At 39.9% G+C, this 25,846-nt stretch overlaps 1 protein-coding gene across 6 annotated transcripts in view; it reads right to left on the bottom strand.

Moving 5' to 3' along the window:
• The window catches only part of LOC141132494 (protocadherin gamma-C5-like), a 751,191-nt gene that overhangs the window by 538,933 nt on the left and 186,412 nt on the right, over nucleotides 1-25,846 (bottom strand). Inside the window, exon 1 of one of the 6 annotated variants that reach the window (XM_073621013.1) lies at nucleotides 3,194-5,697. The exons of the other annotated variants lie outside the window; for them this stretch is intronic. Coding sequence (XP_073477114.1) covers nucleotides 3,194-5,575 — 2,382 coding nt within the window. The 5' untranslated portion in view covers nucleotides 5,576-5,697. Of the gene's footprint in view, nucleotides 1-3,193; nucleotides 5,698-25,846 lie in introns of those variants that run through there. 6 annotated transcript variants of the gene reach the window in all.

Raw genomic sequence — 25,846 nt, 5'->3', positions numbered from 1 at the left:
ATGTAAACAGAAAAAGGAGGAAAACCTGAGTTAATTACCAGAGTAACAACAAACATGCATACTGGGAGCAATCTGTTTGACATCCCTGTCATCTTCTCTAAAGCTCACTCAACTTTTTAATTTACATGACATACTGCATGCCACAAAGATGTCAATGTCAACATGGTCATTGGCCAGACTCTGCCTGTGCTAGATGTGGGAAGTCTCCAGTGAGTCTCATTCATATGAAAACTGCCCAAAACCTTTTTGCTACTAGTCAGACATGTTAACTACGGTAAATACCATATTTTACATTGCTTTCCCCATGGACCTCAAACTATGCTTGTTTGTCTTATGAATATAGAACTGATTCCACCCACAGTAAAGAAACCAAGGCGCAGAATCCTATTTCTGCCCCTAAACTTACAGTACAGCACAAAGGTAGACTGCTTCCACTCTTCCAGACCTCCATTCAAGGCTACTGTGATCAAGCTGGGGTCTTAGAATGTTTCCTTGATTTGCTCCCCTCTTTTCACTGCTTCAATGACTCATTGTTATGAAGTGAATGCATTATAATATTAATATATAACTACAAGTATCCAATATGTTACTGATGGCAGATGAAGGCATATATGTGTTACCATGCAGACATTTTTGCTTTTTTTCTGCCAATAAGTTTCAGTTTTTTTTTCTTTTTCTTTTTGTTTTGGGTTGGGGAGTGGGAGGTGGAGAGGAGAAAATGTTGGTTTTCTCTGTGAACCTTGAAAAAAGTTGTTTTATAAAAAAATGTAACGCAACCATCAATAGAAATAGAGAAAAACTATTAGCGCTCTACCACGCTGCTAAAACAATATATACAGTAATACCTTGGATTGCGAATAACGCGGTTAACAATACGAGCTATTATTTTAAAAGAATCCTGACTCGGTTTTCGAGCGTTGTCTCACAAGACGAGCAGGATTCAAGCCTCTGCGGTGTACAGTACCGCATTTGGCCAGAGGTACGGGGGCGCCGGTGACACTTGGAGCCACTCAGAAACACTCAGAAATACTCAGAAACACTCTGTTCCCGAGTGTTTCCAAGCCTCTCCGAATGTTTCCAAGTGCATCCGAGCGGCTCCGAGCGGTTTTCGTGTGTTTCCGAGTGTCTCCGGCAGGCCCCACCTCTGGCCACATGTGGTACTGCATACAATAGAAGTCACTGTGGAACGAATTATCTGAGTTTCCATCGACTTCTATGGGGAAACTTGATTTGATACACAAGTGCTTTGGATTACAAGCATTCTTCTAGAACGAATTATGCTCGTAATCCAAGGTACCACTATATTAGGATATGTAAAAATACTCTAAACAATTCCTTAAGAAATAAAAACACAATTATGAAAAGGGCAGGTAAGCCCACTTAAAAAGTATTGGGTCACCATAAGCAGCAACAGTAAAGCCTATTCACATATGGCTGTAGCTAAAATTCAAACAGGTAGTCCTATACACTACGCATGAACCACTACTACTGACACTAACTGCAGCCACATGGAGATGATTCCCTAAAATACGTGAAGACAAACCAAAGAGACAGAGCACAAAAGAGCCCATACTGCAGAAAGTAATAAAAATTTAAAACACTGAGGTATGTACACACAATGATAAAATGTGTGGCGCATGAAAGTGTAGTCCAGAGTGGCCAGTCTCCTGTGGAGGCCCCAAGCTGAAGGCGGGGAGGTCATTCCCAAAACACATTCCCATTACACAAGCCTTGTGTATGATGTCACTTGTGAGTGATGACATGTGGGCAGTACATCACTGGACTAAGCTCAGGCGTTGTTCTCTTCTCAGAGAGGCTTCCATACATCAGAGTTGTTCAGCTTCTAAGCTGTCATTCGCAGCCAGGGCCTGGAGTCCCTATAGGAAGGAGACTGGCTGCTCGGGACTCTTTTTTTTACTTACTGCAGTGTGGACTCTTTTGCGCTGTATCTACTGTTGTGGTCTCTTTTTAGAAAACCCATAATACTTTGTGAGACCAGTGTCATGAATGCAACCTAAATTAAATGCTTATTTATAAAATACTTAGTATATATAGTAATAAAAAAAAATAAAAACTCCCCCCCCGCCCCCTCCCTCTTTTCATTTAATCCCTTTCCCTCTTTCCCCCTCTCTTCCCTCCTCCCTCCTTCCCCAAATACCTTGCTAACTATCTACCCACTGCTCTTTGGATTACTGTATTAAAATAGCAAGCACAATTGCTAGCTATCTGCATATTATTTATTTCTTTTATATTAACTTTTGCTCTGTTACAGAGGCTTATTATGAACATTCCATGAAGAAATTAAGTGTTTTTGAATGGCATAGGCAGTTTAAGGAGGGGCGGGAAGATGTCCATGATGATGTGAAGAAGTGTGCTGCCAAAAATGCAAAGGACAGATGCAAATTTGGATAGAGTGTGAACCGTCAGACGCTCATTCTGGTGTGTTCATAGAACATGACCCAAAATTCTGAAAAAGATACAGGAATCTGTTTGGAGGAAAAGACCAGAACTTTGGCCTCGCAAAGTGTATTCTCCACCATGACAATGCTCCTGCACAAACATATTTTATTTTTACAGTCCATTCCCAGGAATTAAGTTGTTACACCTCATATATACAGTAAATGTAAATGGATCTATCCACTACAACTATCAAATAGTAAATCTGTATTATACAACTACTAGAAGTGAGTAAAGTAAGGAATAGGAAAACACAAATAAATTGTCATATTGCAACCTTGGCATATTGTCCAGCACATACACACTAGCCTAGCCTTTAAGTACTACAAACAAAAACTCAAAAAAGTGTGTACTGAAGGATCATGTAGACTGCCTTTGCTGACCTCTGCTTCTATAAATAGTATTTGCCTCGTTTAAATGCTGGTCCAATTACCTGTTCCATGCTAATTACCTTTACCTGCATTGCAATGCCTCTTCTACATCCATAGCTCAAATTATTGAGGCTGGGAAAAGCAGGGTAACCAGTAATTAAGAAAGAGGTCAGCAATAGCAGCCTATAAGTTTCTCTCACAAGAGGTGTACTTTCAATGCATTTAACAGCAGTCTCTTTGGAATATGATTGTTGACAAGATCTGTTTTTAGGATTGACAGTGCATATGACCTCAGTTTTTTTAGTCATCCAAAAAATGCTAACTGCTCATATGAAAAAAGGTCATTTCTAAAAAAAAATCCTTACCTGAGTAAGACTAAATGACTGAGAATTTTCTTTCAGAATTCCAGTTGTGGTAGTTGAATCACCAGTGTTAATTAGATTGTCTGTGGGAACATTCTGTACTGGTTTTAGATAGGCAATTTCATTTTGCTTTGAGTCAAGAGTTACACATACATCATAGGAGAATGGAAAAGGTAAACTTGCATCACTGAACTCAGAAGGACATCCCAGGGTAAACTGAGGATACACATTTCCATTACATGTTCCAAATGTTGCTGATGTAATTGGTTTTCTGCACTTTGAAATCACTATAGTTATCACAGTTACAATAAATAAAAATGAAATAAAGGCTATTGAAACTACCAGATAGAATGTCACATTAGATGAAACATCGGAACTACTAGGCTGGCGTTTGATTTCTGGGGAAACTTGCTGGAAGTTTTCTGCAATGACCAAGTTTAAAGTGACTGTAGAAGAAAGGGATGGAGTTCCATTATCTTTTACTAGAACTACAATTTTTTGTCTTAAGGATTTCAAATCTGGAAGGTCTCTTCCAATACTGATTTCACCAGTTTGTTGGCCTATAATAAATAATGATGGATCAGGAACTTGTAATAAATGATAAGACAGCCAGGCATTGTGTCCAGAGTCAGCATCTACTGCAATCACTTTGGTCACTAGATAACCAATTTCAACAGAGTGAGGAATAAATTCAAATAATGTTGGTTCTTCTGTGTCTGGAGATGGATAGAGAATCTTTGGGGCATTATCATTATTGTCAATGATACATATTCTCACTGTGACATTGCTGCATAAGGGAGGAGATCCACCATCTTTAGCCATCACCTGAAATTGAAAGTCCCGTAACTGTTCATAGTCAAAGGATCTTTGGGCATAAAGAACACCGGAAACTGAATTTATGGAAACATATGATGACACTGGTATATTTTCAATATTGCTACTCAGAATATTGTATGTGATTTTCCCATTCTCATTAAGGTCAGGGTCTGAAGACAATAATTTAAATACAGATAATCCTGGCTGGTTGTTTTCTGAGATATAGATAATATAACTTTTTTTCTCAAAAACAGGAGGATTGTCATTAACATCTGAGATAAATAGTTGGATGGTTTTGTTGGAAGACAGTTGAGGTGTCCCTTTATCAACCGCACTAATGGTGATGTTATAATCTGAAATGTGCTCCCTGTCCAGGTTGGTTGTGGTTTCTATTTTATAGTAGTTAGGGGTGGAGGATGTCAGTTGAAATGGCAGATTTTCAGATATGTGACAAAAGACTTCACCGTTTTCTCCAGTATCCAAATCGTTTACATTTATAAGTGCTACAGCTGTACCGGGTGGAGAACTCTCTAGGATTGTAGATGAGAAAGATTTAACCTTTATTTCAGGTGGATTGTCATTGACATCAATAATTTGTATTGAGACCTTACAATGAGCTACAAGCCCACCACCATCTTTTGCTTCTACTGTCAACTTGTACTCCTCTGTTACTTCATAATCTAAGTTTCCTCTCACAGTAATATTTCCACTTACAGAGTCCACTGCAAACATTTGTTTTACACTTTCAGGAACATTTCCAAATGAATATGTTATTTTTGCATTGGATCCTTCATCTTCATCAACAGCATCCAAATGGAGAACCAGGAAGCCGACTGGTGCATCTTCATTTAAACGTATGTGGTATTTGTCCTTTTTGAACTTTGGAAAGTTGTCGTTAGCATCATGAACTGAAATTTTAATGAATGCAGTACCTGTTTTAGGTGGTTGCCCACCATCCAATGCCAATAAAATTATTTCATGACTCTTTTGTTTTTCTCTGTCCAGTGCTTTTTCTAAAATAAGCTCTGGATATTTAATGTTATCTATTATTTTTTCTCCTAATGTAAAGAACTCATTATCACTAAGCATGTAACTCTGAACAGAATTGGTACCAAGATCTGGATCCTGAGCATGCTCCAAAGCAAGATGGACTCCAGGTAATGCTGACTCACTAATCACAATGTCAAATGTGTCTTTTAAAAAATTAGGGGAATTGTCATTGATATCAAGAATTTCTGCTTTAATTGTATACAAATTCAAAGGATTTTCAATTACAGCCTCAAAACTAATTAAACATGTCTCTTTTTCTCCACACAGTGTCTCTCTATCTATTCTTTCTATTATGTACAAATTCCCATTTTCTAAATCTACATTAAAGTATTGAACATTGCCTCTTGAGATAACATGGAAATTTCTAAATAATAATTCCTTTGCACTGAATCCAAGATCTTTAGCTATGTTTCCTATTGGAGATCCTTGCTTCAGCTCCTCAAGTATTGAATAATGAAATTGAGCAGAAATATGTACAATTTTAAAAGAAATGACAAACAGCAGTACTTGCCACATCATTGTCTTGCCAGTATATTCAGTCCACAATATATGTGTGGGAATGGAAACTTTAAATCCAAGTCTTCTTTGGAGAATACAAAAATAAGCAATTTACAGTACTATATTTCTTGTTCAGTCGACTAAAAAATGCAGTAGAGTGGGAACAAATCCTGTGTTGTGTGTTCCTATGCAGCTTTGTGCTGTGACACTATAGTGAATTGAAATCTCTATATACTTAACTGCAAAACCTTTTTCTGATGCAACAGCGGCACTTACTGGTATTACATGGAAATGCAAACACTATTTTATCAACCACACATGCAAAGACGTGCCTAAATGTTTTATAGTGTATTATTTTTAAAAATGTGCATAAGAAGCATATATTAAAAATGTAACATAGTTAAAACTGAAGATATATTAGAAAGCTTTAGCTCTCAGAACATGTAAAAAGTTAATTGCTAAAGTTTTGTATCAAGTTTTTAAAAAATAGATATTTAATTTACAAATTACTGACTCTAAGTAGGTAGGAGTTGTAAAAGTTTCAGATATGTTAAACAAAATCTAAAACACATTTTTCATTGCCAAAATTTTTTATTTGGTTATTGTTAACCAGATAGCAGGGCTTGCTGCAGGGTGTATGAACAACACAAATAGACTTTTATTCTACTATTCTAAAATACAATTAAAAAGTAAGTAAAATCGATTTCCTATATTTAATATACTGCTTCAATAGAAATGCTTATTTACATTACTATTAACAATGGTGTGTAGCGGTGTAGTTGACACTAATAACAAACATCCACCAATTCACCCCGCTGCCAGACTCCCATACATCACTTGCAGAGACAATGAACAGTCTTTTGCTAGTTTTGTTTTTGTTTATTGGGCTGATACAACTTGGTTGGGGAAAAGGGTATATGGGATGCCCATAGGATAGTTCATGTTTGCCATCATACTTTGATGATTTCACAAATTAGCACATAGTTAGAGCCAGAAGAGATGATGTGCATATTTAATTGCTATGATCTTCTCCTGCATCACCATGCAAACTGTTCCTCCTCCTCTGATTAACTCCTGCAGACTATTGCTTCCAGGACTTCCCCACCCATTACTGCGTAAGGATGAGGATACCACTCTTGACCGTGTAAGGGTGATGTTCTTAGGACTCCTCTCCTCCTGCACAAAACTTATCCTGTAGTTCTCCTCCTGCACAAACTTATCCTGATGTAAAGTAATGTCACATCTTCTTTTGTAAGCAAGAAGGACCCACTCTGAATAGTTCCTTAAAGCTGGCTCTGGTTTCTTGCTGCTACTAGGCCAGAGGCCTGCATCACCTCTCCCCGGAGGCCTAGTAGTTTAAAAGCAACATGTTAGACGGTGGACTACTGTTCCCAGCCAGCCCATCTTGCAAATCCTGTGCCCTCAGGCCACATCGATTTAAAACATATCCCCACAGTCTCTCCTCTGTTCCAGGACTCCTCATCATTGACCGTGTAAAGACTTTGCTAATGACAGTGTAAAAGCAAAGTTCCCTCACAGACTTCCTGGCACATCCAGCCCTCCACTGTGGTACACTCACCAACCTTTCTTTGCCCTGAGTCCTTAATGGAGAACTTGACCGGACCATACGTTCCGACAGCTTCACCTGCCCCTCTTCTCCAGGAGTTCCTTATCAATGACTATGTGATGATAAGGACATTGCCAATGATGGTGTAAAGGCAAAGTTCCTTCACAGTTCCCCCTGGGCCTCCTCCTGCGATCGGCGCACCCCCCCAGATGGGGGTACCCTTCTGCTGCTGTCTAGTATTCCATCCTCCACTTCACTCAGCCGACAACTCTCCCCAGTGGCATGTTACCTCAGGTTATATAGGAGGCCCGCCCCCCTGCCAATTCCAGTTGGGGTTTGGTCAGGGCTCCCACATGAGCTGCCTGCCACTCTAGTTCCAGGCCCTGCCCCTCTTCCAGAACATTCTCTTTGGAAGCAGGGGAGGCGCCTCAGAACCAGAGCACAGGTGGCCACACCCACTGCTACTCGAACCACTCCCAGCCCCCAGACAGGCCTAGCTTGCAGCATAGGTCTGCCTAAATTTACCTATGCTGACAGTCTAAACAAAAATCCTATTACTAGCACCTACCTATTAGTAGAGGGTGCTACAGGTGTCAATTAGTAACACCTTTATTTCATGTTATCTACTAGAACTCACTATCAAAAATGATTATGTGTCTATGGTTTTATTCTTAGTGATGCATTTGTCCTACACATAACATATTGTATAATATTGCATGTACAAAAGTGAGTACACCCCTCACATTTGTGTAAATATTGTATTCCATCTTTTCATGTGACAACACTAAAGAAATGACACTTTGCTAAAATGTAAAGTAGTGAGTGTACAGCTTGTATAACAGTGTAAATTTGCTGTCCCCTCAAAATGACTCAACACACGGTCATTAATGTCTAAACCACTGGCAACAAAAGTGAGTACACCCCTAAGTGAAAATGTCCAAATTGGGCCCAATTAGCCATTTTCCCTCCCCAGTGTCATGTGACCCGTTAGTATTACAAGGTCTCAGGTGTGAATGGGGAGCAGGTGTGTTAAATTTGGTGTTATGGCTCTCACTCTCTCATACTGGTCACTGGAAGTTCAACTTTGCACCTCATGGTAAAGAACTCTCTGAAGATCTGAACAAAAGAATTGTTGCTCTACATAAAGATGGCCTGGGCTATAAGAAGTTTGCCAAGACCCTGAAACTGAGCTGCAACATGGTGGCCAAGACCATACAGTGGTTTAACAGGACAGGTTCCACTCAAAACAGGCCTAGCCATGGTCAACCAAAGAGGTTGAGTGCACATGCTTAGCGTCATATCCAGAGGTTGTCTTTGGAAAATAGACATATGAGTGCTGCCAGCATTGCTGCAGATGGCTGCCATACCAGAAGTAAATATAAATATGTAGAAAAGCAGCGCTTGCAAAATTAATAAGTGCACCACAAGCCTTATTGCAGCTGCAAGAAACAAGTACTGTGACTTAGAATGAATATACAAAAATGTCTTTGATGACGCCCTGGAGGAGGGGCGAAACGCATCAACGCAATATCCGACTCACGTCTGAAAACCAGTGACGCTGTTTCCTGTAGTCAGTGGAGCGCATGCTATCACAGCGGCGATCAACGACAAATTCTGAATGCCTGCTCTGCATATCCATTCTGTGAGTAGCGCTATCATGCGCAATTGATCTTTCATCTCACAGTATTACACCATATATATTTCTTCTTGTTTTTTGGGTGGAAAATGATGCCCGCGGCTCCCAAGGTTATTCTATTATAGTATCAGCAGTCCATCTCTCTATATCCACCGCAGTATTCCAGGTGACTGTAATCAACCTTTTGGATGAGAAGGTGGAAGTCTGCTGTCATTGTTGTTTTTGTTTCTCTGAAAGAACATTTCTATTCATTTTGAACTCACAATGGTTTGTTTATTGAGGTGAACATCACCAACACTTTTTTGATTGTTTATGGTTATACATATTGTATATTTTTAGAGGGTTTATGATAAATAGAAAAAATATTTTTATCACATATTTTTCACCAAATGAAGTTTGTATAGTCGCATTTATGTAGCGACTTTTTTCACTTTTTTATTTTTGCTAGTTGTTGATGCACAAGAAAGACCACAATCAGTTTGCTTAAGACAAGCAGTCTAAGGACAAGGATTACTGGAACCATGTCCTGTGGTCTGATGAGACCAAGATAAACTTATTTGGTTCAGATGGTGTCAAGCATGTGTGGTGGCAACCAGGTGAGGAGTACATAGACAAGTGTGTCTTGTCTACAGGCAAGCATGGTGGTGGACGTGTCAAGGTCTGGGGCTGCATAAGTGCTGCCGGCACTGGGGAGCTACAGTTCATTGAAGGAACCATGAATGCCAATATGTACTGTGACATACTGAAGCAGAGCATGATCCCATCCCTTCTGAAACTGGGCCGCAGGGCAGTATTCCATCATGATAACGACCCCAATCACCTCCAAGACCACCACTGCCTTGCTAAAGACGCTGAGGATAAAGGTGATGGACTGACCAAGAATGTCTCCAGACCTAAACCCTATTGAGCATCTGTGGGGCATCCTCAAATGGTCTCTAATATCCACCAGCTCCGTGATGTCATCATGGAGGAGTGGAAGAGGACTCCAGTGGCACCCTGTGAAGCTCTGGTGAACTCCATGCCCAAAAGGGTTAAGGCAGTCCTGGAAAATAATGGTGGCCACACAAAATGTTAACACTTTGGGTCCAATTTGGACATTTTCACTTAGGGGTGTGCTCAGTTTTGTTGCCAGCGGTTTAGACATTATTGGCTGTGTGTTGAGTTATTTTGAGGGGATGGCAAATTTACACTGTTATACAAGCTGTACACTCATTACTTTACATTGTAGCAAAGTGTCATTTCTTCAGTGCTATCACATGAAAAGATAGAAGAAAATATTTACACAAATGTGGGGGGCGTACTCACTTTTGTGAGATACTGTATAACATTGCAAAAAAAACAAACACAGGATAATGGGTTCTTGAAGGCTGCATCCTTAATTTGTTCAATGATTTGTTAGGTTACAAGTCAGATAGCATGATGTCAGGGCTAACATCACATAGGGCAAATTAAAGTAACTACACAACCTTTTACCAGACATCCTATGCTCCACACTCCAAATACATGCTGGTAGGTAAATTGGTCCTAGTACGTGCTTGTGTGCATGTGAAAGGTTGCAAGTTCCTTGAGGGACTGATGTGAATGTACAATATACTGTGTGTAAAGCTCTACATCTACCTGTAATATATAAATAAATAAACAAACAATTACAGCAGCACACAGAAACAAGTAAATTAACTAAAATACCTTTATATGAAGGTGACCGCTCAGAAAGGTTGTGTTGTTCTTTTTGTTATATAAATAAAGGGGTAATGCCCACATGAATGCAGTCAAGCTGCAAGATTCAGAATACTGATTATAGCAACTAATAAGTGTAGCACCCTTGTCTTAAACAGGGGCTACCAGTAAATTTAGCTGTGCTGTGTTGTACTTAACCTGGCTGATTTGTAGTCTTTGTAATCATTTGGGTTTTCTCTTAAGCCTGGTGTAGCTGTGGTTCCCCCCTTCTGTCAGTAGGGGATGCCGTTACCTTTGGCATTAATATGATGAGCTACAGTAAAGGTAGCTTATGAATATGCATACTTCTCTCAGCCAATCAGTTGGAGTTTCATGGCCACTGAACATGTTGGGAGAGAGTATAAATATTTGGGGAGGTCAAGTGATCAGGTCCGGTCTGGATATGCAAGGAACAGCTACGTCGGGTGAGCCCTGAAGCCTAGGGCCTAGCCATGTGCTTGAGGCTCTGACAGAAAGAGACTGTTTGTTGCCTGGAGGCATGAGGAAAGGGATGGCTTTCTGAGATGAAGTATCAGAAGTTTATGTTCCATGAGTCGAGGACTGTGGAGAGCCTGGGAAAGCATCAAGACGGACTCATCCAAGGAAAACCTGCATGGTGCTGTGAGTTTATGGTTGCTATAGGAGACAAATGTTGCTACATAGATACGGAACACGGGATGCAGACCTAAGGCCCTTGCTCTGTATTGCTGTCTTACCTGGCTATTTTGTCTTTGGAGTCTGCGGGTTTGTTTGCCTACTGTCCTTGGGTGTCCTGTGCTCTAACCCTCTCCTCCTCATTGTTTCTGCAACCATCCATGCCCATCATGCCTAAGAACCAGCACCCTGAGGTGAAATGTCAGCCCACCCTGGTGCGGGGGGTCAGGGGGGCACTACATAAACAATAATCTCCTAAATAAACAGTCTACAATCATTTCAAATCTGATTGCATAAAATGGTTATTGCACTTGCCTGTCCTTACAGCTCCTTGCAATGCCTCAAGATAAGTTGAAATTATATTTATGCATAGTAGTATATGTAATTTGTAAGTAGTTTATATGCTGTGCATACTGTTGTTTAGCACTACTAAACTACAATACATTTCTAAACTTTTTTTTCTTTAAATAGAAACTCCAAGCAGCAGCTACTGCAAACACACAATTGACATTCATATATGTTTGCTGTTTTATCTGGATTTGGAATGTGGCCATTGTTGTAATATACACAACTATTCTATTTATTTATTTGAGGCATTTACTGTATATAGCACAGCCAATTTTTACATACTACTCATTTACCTCAGTGTCTGCCCTCAAATATTTTACAATCTAAGGTCTATAACTTACATACTGTACTGTAAACACATACTAGGGCCAGTTTTGCATGCAGATAGTATCTGGGTCGGGATTGAAACACAGGACTCTAATAAACAATTAACATAATGATTTCAACTACAGTGCTGTGAAATAGAATTTGCCCCTTCCTGATTTTTTTTTGCATATTTCTCACACTTAAATGATACAGATCATCAAACAAATTTTAATATGACACAAAGAAAATTATTATTATTATTATTTCATTTATTAAGGGAAAAAAGCTGTTCAAACCTGCCTGGCCCTAGGTGAAAAAGTAATTGCCCCCTCTCATACTGAATCATGAATGAACTGCGATTAACCACAGTTTTTTGGAAAGCTGAGTTAAATTTCACTTGCCACACCCAGGCCTGATTACTGCCAGGCCTGTTGAATTAAGAAATCACATAAATAGAAGCTGTCTGACAAAGTGAAGCATGCTAACAGATCACAAAAAGCCACACATCGTGCCACAATCTAAAAAAATTCAAGAACAGATTAGAAACAAAGTAATGTACATGTCTAGGAAGGATTTCAAAGCTTTGGAACTCCAGTGAACCATGGGGAGAGCCATTATCCACAAATGGAGCTAACTTGGAACAGTGGTAAACCTTCCCAGGTGTGGTCGGTCTACAAAAATTACTCCAAGAGCATGACGACTCATCCAGGAGGTCATAAAAGAACCAAGAACAACATCTAAAGAACTGCAGGCCTCACTTGCCTCATGTAAGATCAGTGTTCATGATTCAAAAATAAGAAAGAGACTGGGCAAAAATGGCATCCATGGGAGAGTTCCAAGGCCAAAGCCACTGCTGACCAAAAATAACACAAATGCTCATCTCACATTTACCAAAAAAAACTTGATTATTCCCAAGACTTTTAGGCAAATATTCTGTTGACCGATGAGACAAAAATTAAACTTTTTGGAAGGTGTGCGTCCCATTACATCTGGCATAAAACTAATACAGCATTTCATAACAAGAACAATATACCAACAGTCAGACATGGTGGTGGTAGTGTGATGGTCTGGGGCTGCTTTGCAGCTTCAGGACCTGGATGACTTACCATAATTGATGGAACCATGAATTCTGAGTTCTACCAGAAAATCCTTAAGGAGAATGTCCAACCATCAGCTTGTGAACTCAAGCTCAAATGCACTTGGGTTATGCAGCAGGACAATGATCCAAAACAAACCAGCAAGTCCACCTCCAAATGGTTCAAACAAAGCAAAATTTAGGTTTTGGAGTGGCCTAGTCAAAGCCCGGACTTAAATCCAATTGAGATGCTGTATCATGACCTTACACAGGCCAATCATGCTGGAAAACCCTCCAATGTGGCTGAATTAAAACAATTCTGCAAAGAAGAGTGGGCCAAAATTGCTCCACAACAATGTGAAAGACTCATTGCCAGTTTCGCAAACGCTTGATTGCAGTTGTTCCCGCCAAGGGTGGCACAACCAGTTATTAGGTTTAGAGGGCAATTACTTTTTCACATAAAGCCAGGCAGGTTTGGTCAGCTTTTTTGCCTTAATAAATGAAACCATCATTTAAAAACTGCATTTTGCATTTACACGGGTTGTCTTTGAGTAATAATAAAATTAGTTTGATGATCTGAGTCCTTTAAGTGTGACAGATATGCAAAAAAAAAAAAAAAAAATCAGAAAGGGGCAAATACTTTTTCACAGCATTGTATGTGTTTAGCAAGAGTTTTACTTTAAAATGAGGTTCCATAGGGGATAACGCACTCTTTATAATAAAAATGATTTGACTCAAAAGAATAAAATGACATGCACCCCAATATTGTTGTGATATTATACTCATACAAGTTATACAGTGACAAGCTTAATATATCATTGAAACAGCCTTCCTCTAAGCAACAAATCAGTGGGCATGTTTGTGAGTTTAGTAAACTGTAGTTTACTTGTGCAAATGTGATGTGCTTAAAGTGGTATTAAAATAAAAAAATTGACTTTACCCTACAGGTAAGACTATAAAACGTCTTACCTTTAGGTGCCTTTCAAATGGCTTTAACTTGTACAGTTTCGTATATAGTGGTATCAGCCTAAGCCGATGATGTAACTGGCCCATGCCCAGTACTCTCTGCAGGCACAAAACACTGAGTATGCCTTGGATGCAGAGAGTGCTGAGCCGCTATGCCAAGTCCCATGTACAGAAGTGACATTGCTGCGGCCTGAGAGCATGAACCTGAAAGGAAGACTAGGCAAAGATGGAAGCACCTGCAGCAGTGACAGCATGCCACTGGAGGGCTCCATTTGTAAGGTAAGTCTGACAAAATTTGCTAGCATGTGGTACATTATAGCACATTATGGCATTAACCTGCAATGAGCCATTTCATTTTTTTTAAAGTTTACTACTGCTTTAGCATTTACATTTCACATAAAACAAACTTCTTTTTAGGACTTTTAGTTATGAAATTAACTAGATAACAGGTGCTCTGGAGGAACACCACAAGGAAACAATTCCTCTAAAAACACTTAAAATTTACTTCAATATTATTTTCAGTTTTAATGTTAAAGTGGACATCAACATGAGATGGCACTTTTTCAAAACAGGCGTTTAGACTTAGTCATATGACTGCAGATTTTCCCTCACTTTCTGTCTAGTGATGTCAGCAGGACAGGAAGTGAGGGTATATCTCTCCTACAGAGCTCTAAATAGCAATAAAAAATGGAAAGAGATATATGAGAGTCAACAAAGCTGCACACCCCAGAAGTATACAGAAAGTGGAAAAGTTTCCCCAAGGGGGTTTTTTAGCAGCAAAAATTTTTTTATAAAAAAGTGATTGGTTAAAAATCTTTTATTCTGGCAAAGAATGAATACAATTATACAGTTAATTTAAGATATAGGTTCTGGTTAGCGACACAAACAACAACATAAGTCATCACCAATGGCAAACAATACATCAAGGAGACCATGGTTTGTCAATTACATTATAACATTACTATCCACAGGAATACCCCAATGCATTTCGACCTTTCATTTCTGGTCTTCTTCAGGGAGATTTTTAATTCTAGGAAATATATCAGAAAATTCTAATTTAGATAACATTCTTAAAATTTTGCAGTATACAAAGCATAGTTGGACATTTCATATTATTCAAAAATACATCTCCATGTATGCGGTGATATATTTACCATTAAGAGGATGGAAAGGTGAGAGTGTATCGTACAACCAGGATTACTAAAAACAAGGCCGTATAGCAGTACTGCATACTTATAGAATACTTGTTTATTACTTATGGAGATTTATCAACACCAAATTGCAGGTGCCTTGCCCTATATCTTCCTTTCAAGGTCCATAGGCGTGGCCCTTTGTAAGCCCTGTGGACTGTGGACTCACCTGGAGGGTGCGGAGGGGACATGCAGACAGTTTGGGACCATTGAATGTAACTGTTTTTAGTAATCCTGGTTGCACGATACACTCTCACCTTTCCATCCTCTTAATGGTAAATATATCACCGCATACATGGAGATGTATTTTTGAATAATATGAAATGTTCAACTATGCTTTGTATACTGCAAAATGTTAAGAATGTTGTCTAAATTAGAATTTTCTGATATATTTCCTAGAATTAAAAATCCCCTGAAGAAGACCAGAAATGAAAGGGTTGAAATGCATTGGGGTATTCATGTGGATAGAAATGTTATAATGTAATTGACAAACCATGATCTCCTTGATGTATTGTTTGCTATTGGTGATGGCTTATGTTGTTGTTTGTGTCGCTAACCAGAACCTATATCTTAAATTTACTGTATAATTGTATTCATTCTTTGCCAGAATAAAAGAATTTTAACCAATCACTTTTTTATAAAAAAATTTTGCTGCTAAAAAACCCCCTTGGGGAAACTTTTCCACTTTCTGAATAGCAATAAAAACCCATGAGAAGTTCCAATCCATTCCCACTCTATCCAAATCAAGAAAAAAGTTTTAGACATGCATTTCAAGCATTTATTATGATAATTTACTGGATGTTGAGAAATGTTTTTTAACTCAATGATGATTTTCAAATAAAAGTATGGAGTTTCATTATAATCCTGAGCCTTAAATTCATAAAGAAGTTTGATTTTACAAGATAGCATCAAGAAAAGCTTGATATTACTTGAGACAACCCTAAATTCTATGTCAAGTATCTACAATGTTATGCAAAGACATCAAGTATTGAAATGTACCAGAAAACATAATACATTATTGGAAAGGCAATACCACAGTGGTATCCCGAGTATATACATTAAACCAAAAATGGGTTTGCAACTTGAATTTTCACTATATTGCCAATTAGTAACAGTAATTTTTAGTTTATCAAAATTAAGCAATATTGTGTGAACATAGTATTTTCTATCAATATAGATGTATATTTTAATGGTTATGTCCATTTCTCTTACCTTTGGAGCCTGATCACTACCAATCCCTGAATCACCGGTGTCAATAAGATTGTCTGTGGGGACATTCTGGACTGATTTCAGATAAGCAATTTCATTCTGCTTTGAGTCTAAGGTCACACACACATCATATGAGAATGGAAAAGGTAAACTTGTATCACTGATCTCAGAAGGGCATCCCAGGGTGAACTGAGGAGCGAACTGAGGATAAACATCTCTACCAAGAGTTCTAGTGGATGTTGGGTTATTCATTTTTCTGCATTTAAAAATCACTATGATCAATACAGTTCCAATAAATAAAAATGAAATTAATGCTATGGCTACTACTAGATAGAATGTGGCATTAGTTGAAGTTTCTTTATTACTTGGTTGACGTTTTATCTCTGGAGAAACCTGATGAAAATTTTCTGCAACAACCAAGTTCAAAGTGACTGTAGATGATAGGGATGGGACTCCATTGTCCTTTACCATAACTACAACTTTTTGCCTTAATGAATCCATGTTTGGCAAGTCTTTTCCAAGTCTGATTTCCCCAGTGTGTTGACCAATGGAGAACAAAGAGGGATCAGGAATTTGCAGCAAGTGATAAGAGAGCCAGGCATTGTGTCCTGAGTCAGCATCGACAGCAATCACTTTGGTCACCAGATAATCTTTCTCAGCAGAGTGAGGAATAAATTCAAACAAAGATGATCCCTCATTCTCTGGTGATGGATAGAGAATTTTAGGTGCATTATCATTCTTATCAATGATACATATCTTCACAGTGGCATTGCTACTCAAAGGAGGTTTTCCACTATCTTTAGCCATAACGTGAAAATGAAATTCCCTTAACTGTTCAAAGTCAAATGATCTCTGTGCATAAATAACTCCTGTCATTGAGTTCATGGAAACATATGAAGATACTGGAATTTCTTCTATGTTGCTACTTAAAATGCTGTAAGATACTTTTCCATTCTCATCACAATCAAGGTCTACAGCATGTACATGATGCACAGATGTCCCTGGTTGATTATTCTCTAGAATGTAGACAACATATGTGTTTTTTTCAAAAATAGGTGAATTATCATTTACATCTGAAACAGTCAATGGAATGGTTTTATTGCTGGATAATGGGGGAGATCCGTTATCCACACAGGAAACTGTAATGTCATACACAGAGTTTTTTTCCCTATCCATGCTCACTGCAGTTACAAGTTTATAGTAACTAATTGATGATGGTATTAATTGAAATGGTAACGTATTAGAGATCTGACATGCAACCTCCCCATTAAGTCCAGAATCTAAATCATGAACATTAATTAATGCTATGACAGTACCCGGAGGTGCATCTTCTTGAACTGTTGCAGAGAGGGATGTAACAATTATTTCTGGGACATTATCATTCATGTCAAATACTTGTATTGATATCTTGCAACGCGCAACATGTCCGCCACCATCTTTAGCTTCTACGGTAATCTCATAAGAATCTGCAGCCTCATAGTCTAAATTTCCTATTATTTTAATATCACCAGTTAAGGGATCCACACTAAAAAGCTGATGTGCATCTTTAGAAATATGACTAAACGCATAGGTTATAAAAGCATTAGAACCTTCATCTTTATCAGTTGCATTCAAATGGACAACCAGAAAACCAATAGGTACATTCTCCATTATATTTATTTGATATGTATCTTTTGTAAAAACAGGAAAGTTATCATTAACATCTTGTACTGTAATTTTAATATGTGCAGTGCCAGTTTTAGGTGGTTTGCTTCCATCTGAGGCTATTAAAACTAATTCATAGTAACTTTGTTTTTCTCTGTCCAAAGATTTTTCTAGTGTAAGTTCAGGGTACCAGATTCCGTCTCTCATAGTTTTTTCTCCCAAGCAGAAATAGCTAGTATCACTGAGTGCGTAGTGGTCTACTGTATTTGTTCCTAGATCTGGATCATTTGCATTTCCTAATGCAAAGCGGGCTCCAGGTAAAGTAAGTTCACTTATTTCTATATCAAAATGACTGGTTGGAAAGGTAGGTGTATTATCATTCACATCTTGTATTTCAACAGTTATTGTGTAAAAATTCAGAGGGTTTTCTATAACAGCCTCAAGGTTTAAAAAGCAGCTCTGTTTAGCCCCGCATAATGTTTCTCTATCAATTCTATCTGAGATAACCAAATTTCCATCTTGTAAATTAACAGTGAAATATTGTTTTTTTCCATGAGATACAATCTGGAATTTTCTTAGTGCTACTTCTTTTACATTTAATCCAAGATCCTTTGCCACATTCCCAACCACAGAGCCTTGCTTTAATTCTTCAGGTATAGAGTACTGCAGCTGACAAAACACATGTTCAAAGAAAATCAAAATCAAACACAATAATTCCTGCCATTCAAGCATCCAATATTTATACCTGCATCTTGTAAAATCTTTCATGTTTGCGAGAAAGTATATCCTTCTTCAATAAATCCAGGAGAATAATGATTAAAATTTGTAATACCCAAGATTTATCTTGTTGACAGGATCCAGGTAAAAGATATAGCAGTGTGTGCAGAGAAAGTGCAACGTTTACTACATACAGCCTTGCACCATGAGATGTATTCATTCTCCACTCTTAGCTAGAATTCTCAAATCTGTGGTACAATAGCGGCACTCAGAGTTCAAAGTAAGGTACTACAGCTTACCAGCTTAAATCCTCAATTTATAGTGTATGATTTAGCAGTAACTACATATATTATTAATTACGGATCACTTTTCAAGCTTGTTATCAAATAAAAAAAAAACTGGTCTAGTCCTGAATTTTGTGGTTTTATGTAGCTTTACTTTCCCAGCCTACTGAAAAATTTAATCTCATAATCAATCAATCTACATATAGCAACAACGCACAAAATGATCTGTCCACAAATATTTAAAGATTAGTAGCTGTATTTTTTTTACCACTAAATAATTGATGTATGCATGATATTTTTTATAATTCAAAAAATTCACAAACAGGTTACATTTGCCTTGCTTAAATCCTGCATTTGGTTAATTATTTTTTTATCAGCTCAAAGGAGAATACTTACATTCAACAAGTGTCCCTTGTGCTGGTGACAGCTGTCCTAGATGAAATCTTCCATCCTCTAATCACCCCCATACCCCTGCAGTGGATGATGGAAGCTATAGCACAGCTTCTATGAATGGAGAAGGGGAACAGAATGGGTGAGCACTTGAGGTGCCAGATGTTGTGGTGGATGTGGCAGGAAAACACTGTGGAACACAGGAGATGTGGAAATTAATGAGCAAAGGGAGGGAGGGCAAGTTGTTGCCAACTTGTTTGCCAGTATGCCAGTGGCAGGTGCTGTCAACAGCAGATGCTTTAAAAAGGACAACACTTCAGAGCTCCGTGGGCCAGCCCTAGGGATAGCAGTGGCCTGTATCTGTGGCGTACTGCAACCAGATGGATTTTATGCAAGCTGCTGCTGCCCCTGCCCCTGCCCCTGAACAAAATCCTGCCTTGTTGCTGTTCTGCCTCTCCCTCAAAACTTTCCTCCTCTCCAATCGGTGATACCCATGGATGATCTGCCACCTCATCTCATTGCTGGTGCCTATTTTCTGCAATATGCTGCAGCTGCTGGAATATCACTGCCTCTTGTTACTCCCTTCTTGGTGCCCCCCTCACTATGGTCATGGTGCTATCTTCATCATACTCAATATCTGAAAGGAGTAATGCTTGCTTATGGTCAAGATCATTCTCCTGCAGAAAGTCAGTGATTGTGTGATCTGCCTTTGAAGAGGAGGGCGAGTATTCCTTTCAGCCACTCAAATTCCTCATGTGCCACTCTGAGGTAGAAATGGCAAATGTGACCTGACTCTAGATGGTGCAACCCAACCCCAGCTTTTTTCTGCAAAACCAGCAACTCTCAGGACACCAACAGTAGGAGAAGGGCTCTAGGACCCAGCATCTTACCGGAACTTCACATGGGCCTATATAAACAAGCCTGCCAGTGACTTCAGTTGGTGGTTGAACTTCAGCTCCTCCAGTGTGTTATCTCTGTAATATTCCTGTGTATCCTGTTACCGACCCGGCTTGTCCTTGCTTGCTTCCTGTGTTTGACCTCGGCTATCTATCGGACCATGTCTGATTTGATACCCACCTGGCTCCTGACCTCGGCTATCCATCTGACCACGTCTGCTCTGATACCCACCTGGCTCCTAACCTAGGCTTCCTTCTGACTACGCTCCAGTCTCTGCATTGTCAGAGTCCTGCAACCATACACGGGCGCCACCTGTCTGCTGATTTTACGCCAGCACACCAGCTGTACTCTGGAATCTCCTGTACACAGTCCAGAAGGCGACCTGTGCTACTTTGGGCCTGACCTCTCCTGTTTTCACTCCCAGGGGGGTCTGGAACTTAGCCACAAGGGAAGCCCTCTCTCTCCATTGGCCTCCAGCACCAGGTACATGATAGTATCAACCAGCCAAGAAGTCTGAAGCCGAGAGAGGTGCTTTGGAGGCCCTATGTCAGCAGACGACGGCTCTTACACAAGCAGTCCAGAGCTTACAAGATGGCTAGGATTCAGCTGGAAGGACACCTTCACTCCCTCACTGCCTTCATGACTCCTGCAGATCCTATCCAAGCTACTAGCTCCACTGTCTCCACTCCAATGGCAAGTCTTCCTCCTACAGCCGAACCCCCTGTGGGATTGCCTCCTCCGGAGCCCAGAGTCCCCACTCCTGAGCACTTCTCAGGTGACTGATGGAAATTCGGGGCCTTCAAAAATGCCTGTGAACTTTACTTTTCCCTGCAACCAAGGACTTTTTCTCTTGAGACCATCAAGGTGGGTTTCATTATCTCACTTTTGTCAGATGAACCACAGTCCTAGGCTCATAACCTCCTTGAGCAAAAAGAACTTAGTACTGGATTCAGTTGCCACTTTCTTTTAAGCTATCGCCCTATATGATGATGCACAGTGGAATGCCATCACTGAGTCTGCCCTTCATGCTCTAGTACAAGGCAGATGACCAGTGGAGGATTGTATTGTGGAGTTTCGCAGGTGGTCAGCTGATACCTGGTGGAATGATGCCGCCCTAAAATACCAGTTCCGGCAAGGCTTATCTGAGACTCTCAAGGACAAGTTGGCTAGGATTGTGCCTTCCGCATCATTAGAGAATCTCATCCAAGTCTCTATCCAATAAAAAATAGAATTAGACCGTGCTGAGGTTATAGTAGTTAATTAATCCTGTCTAGCTGCTGTCTAATTGAGAAATCTCAACATGAAAAAAATAAATGAAGAACGACAGCGCTTAGCCAAATGTGTATCAAGGTAATCTATCCTAAGAAAAGTGTGTATGTAATATATGCAGTTGTGCTCATAAGTTTACATAACCTGGCAGAATTTATGATATCTTGGCCATTTTTCAGAGAATATGAATGATAACACAAAAACTTTTCTTTCACCCATGGTTAGTGTTTGGCTGAAGTAATTTATTATCAATCAACTGTGTTTACCCTTTTTAAATCAGAATGACAACATAAACTACCCAAATTACCCTGGTCAAAAGTTTACATACCCTGGTGATTTTGGCCTGATAACAAGTTGACACAAAAGGGTTTGAATGGCTATTAAAGGTAACAATCCTCACCTGTGACCTGTTTGCTTGTAATTACTGTGTGTGTATAAAAGGTCAATGAGTTTCTGGACTCCTGACGGACTCTTGCATCTTTCATCCAGTGCTGCACTGACATTTCTGGATTCTGAGTCATGGGGAAAGCAAAAGAATTGTCAAAGGATCTGCGGGAAAAGGTAGCTGAATTGTATAAAACAGGAAAGGGATATAAAAAGATATCCAAGGAATTGAAAATGCCAATCAGTAGTGTTCAAACTCTAATCAAGAAGTGGAAAATGAGGGGTTCTGTTGAAACCAAACTACGGTCAGGTAGACCAATGAAAATTTCAGCCACAACTGCCAGGAAAATTGTTCGGGATGCAAAGAAAAACCTACAAATAACTTCACGTGAAATACAGGACTCTCTGAAAACATGTGGTGTGGCTGTTTCAAGATGCACAATAAGGAGGCACTTGAAGAAAGGTGGGCTGCATGGTCGAGTCGCCAGAAGAAAGCCATTACTGCGCAAATGCCACAAAGTATCTCATTTACAATATGCCAAACAGCACAGAGACAAGCCTCAAACCTTATGGCACAAAGTCATTTGGAGTAATGAGACCATAATTGAGCTTTTTGGCCACAACCATAAATGCTACATTTGTAGAGGAGTCAACAAGGCCTATGATAAAAGATACACCGTTCCTACTGTGAAACACGGAGGTGGATTGCTGATGTTTTGATGATGTGTGAGCTACAAAGGCACAGGAAATTTGGTCAAAATGTATGGCAAGATGAATGCAGTATGTTATCAAAAAATACTGGAGGAATATTTGCATTCATCAGCTAGGAAGCTGCGCATGGGACGTACTTGGACATTCCAATATAACAATGATCCAAAACACAATGGCCAAGTCAACCTATCATTGGCTACAGCAGAATAAAGTGAAGGTTCTGGAGTGGCCCTCCCATTCTCCTGACCTCTATATCATTGAGCCACTCTGGGGAGATCTCAAATGTGCAGTTCATGCAAGACAGCCCAAGAATTTACAGGAACTGGAGGCTTTTTTCCAAGAGGAATGGGCAGCTTTACCGTCTGAGAAGATAAAGAGCCTCATCTGCAAATACCACAAAAGACTTCAAGCTGTCATTGATGTTAAAGTGGGCAATACACGGTATTAAGAACTGGGGTATGTAAACTTTTGATCAGGGTCATTTGGTTTGTTTCTGTTGTGATTATTATTTAAAAAGAGTAAACACAGTTGATTGACAATAAATGGCTTCAGCCAAACACTAACCATGAGTGAAAGAAACGTTTTTGTGTTATCATTCATATTCTCTGAAAAATGGCCAAGAAATCATAAAATCCGCCAGGGTATGTAAAGTTATGAGCACAACTGCATAGACTGACCCAACATAATACTATAATCTCTATTTAAAATAGAAATAGTGATATAATCTCTATCAGAGTAGGTGATAATAATAAAAAATTAATAATTAATATAATATGATGTGTGACTACACCAATATGTGATGAAAAAGTGGTAACCAAACCCACATAAAACAGCCACTTTAATCTATATGTGTCTATATAGCCAAAGAACAAAAACAAAAAACAAAAGTCCATAAAAGTCTCAAAGTATTAGTGCCAAAAAATTGTAGCCAAAAAATATTATTATTAGTGAACATGTGTATCAAAAAAAGAGTTTTAAAAAAAACAAAAAAAGTGTTCAAAAGAAACTATGTTCAATCCCCCAAGTTTAAGTAGCAGATTCTTCATATTGTCTATCCTCCACCGCTTATGATCTAAATCACTCACCAATGTTAGTGACTGGTAAAGACAAACCAGCAAACATGCTTATTCCCTTAGCAGGATGCAGTACTCTGTCCAACTAGACCGACGGCTGCAGGAGCGACGATCCGAATGCACTCAGACCTTTTGGCCCACATGGGTAATGCCAAAGGTCCCAGGACCAACAACTCCAGGCTCTGTTCCCCAGTCCATCAATACTTATGATGAGGAACCCATGCAAATTGGCCTACTCTGCCCAGCTTTAACCCCCGAAGAGAAAGCACTCAGGCGACAAGGTAACATGTCTCTACTGTGGAGCTTCGGCCCACTTCCTTCACAGTTGTCCTATTCGTCAAACCTTCCACAATCCTCATACCTCCAGTTATCCGGGACTGTATCCACTCATGTAAATCTCCCCATCTCTCTGCAGGTGTCTGGAAGGGAAGTCAAGCTACGGGCGATCATTGATTTTGGACCCTGTAGTTGCTTCTTGGACATCAACCTCACCAAGAACTTGTGCATACCCCTGAAACTGAAGGAACAAAGATATGACATACATTTAGCAGATGGCACTGCCCCCAGCTCTGGACCTTTCACTCAGGAGACTATCCGTGTCCTGAGCACCATTGATGCCAGCCATCAGGAATTACTCCGCTTTGACATCATCAGGTTTCCTATATTCCCACCCATCTTAGGGATACCCTGGCTGCAGGCCACCAAACCCAAAAATCGACTGACCCAAGGGAGAAATCATCTTCTAATCTTCCTACTGTCACCATCGCTGTGGCATGCCCGTCAATCCTTCATTATGTCTCTCCGTTCAACCCACACTGGATCCCTGTCATGACGTCCCTTTGGCCTACCTTGATTTCCTTCATGTTTTTGACAAGAAAGGTGCCGATGCCCTGCCCCTGAATTGGTCCTTCCACTGCCCTATTGAGTTGCCACCTAGAAGCAGAAGTACCCTTCGGGCGTATTATTCCTTTATCTGGGTTGGAGCTGGAGGCCCTGTGACAATATATGGATGAAAACCTAGCCATCTGCCCCTCCTCTTCACCTACTGGAGCCAACATCTTCTTCGTCGAGAAGAAGGATCATTCTCTCAGCCCATGCATTGATTATAGGGACCTTAATAAAATTACTATCAAGAACAGATACCCACTTCCTCTCGTTTCTAAGTTATTCCAAAGGTTCCGAACAGCTCGGGTTTTCACAAAGTTGGACTTACGGGGGGCCTACAACCTGGTTCATATTAGGGAACATGCTTTGGTCACTTTGAATACCTTGTGATGCCCTTCAGGCTATGTAACGCCCCCCGCGACATTACAGCATTATGTGAATCATATCTTCAGGGAATACCTTGACCTGTTCTTAATTGTCTATCTGGACAACATACAAATTTTCTCAGCGTCACTTGAACTCGAGAACACATCAGAAAAGTGTTAAAGACCTTAAGAAGCCATGGCTTATACCCCAAAGCGTAGAAGTGCGAGTTCGAGAAACAATCTATCCAGTTCTTAGGACTCATAATTTTCACTGAAGGGATTTTCATTGATCCTCAGAAGGTCTCAGGAATCTTGGAATGGCCTGTACCTTCTGACAGGAAAGGGGTCCAGAGGTTCGTGGGCTTCACTAATTTTTATAGGATCACCCAGCTCACTCGCCTGCACTCACACTTCTCCTGGAACCAGGATTCTCAAATAGTCTTTGAACAACTGAAGGCTCTATTCACCTCTGCTCCCATGTTGCAACACCTAGACCCAGCTTCCCTTTGTCCTCGAGGTGGACACATCCGAAGTAGCTACGGGAGCTGTGCTCTCTCAGCGTCAGGGCTCAAAGGCTCTGCTTTACCGAGTAGCCTTTTGCTCCAGGAAGCTGAATCAGGCTGAGAGAAACTACGATGTGGGTAACAGAGAACTCCTGGCAATTAAAGTCACCCTTCGAAGAATAGAGGTACCTGCTGGAGGGCGCTAACCACCCAATTATGATTTTCACAGATCACAAAAATCTGGAATATCTAAGATCTACAAAACGCCTAAGACCTTGACAAGCCAGATGGGCCTTATTCTTTTCTAGATTTAATTTCCACTTGACATACCGCCCGGGTCCAAAAACGGGAAAGCCGATGCCCTGTCCAGGATGTTCTCTGAATCCACTGAATGTGCGACTCCAAGCACCATCTTATCCGCCCAAAATATTTTGCTGATTTAACCCAGCCTAAAGGAATCCATTGAACAAGCTTCAGCATCTTGCCCCGAATCCAAAAATGAC

Source organism: Aquarana catesbeiana, linkage group LG03 (assembly GCF_042186555.1).
Source record: "Aquarana catesbeiana isolate 2022-GZ linkage group LG03, ASM4218655v1, whole genome shotgun sequence".
Classification (NCBI taxonomy): domain Eukaryota; kingdom Metazoa; phylum Chordata; class Amphibia; order Anura; family Ranidae; genus Aquarana; species Aquarana catesbeiana.
The sequence above is the reverse complement of the archived record's forward strand: the minus strand, read 5'-3'. Positions and strand labels throughout refer to the sequence as shown.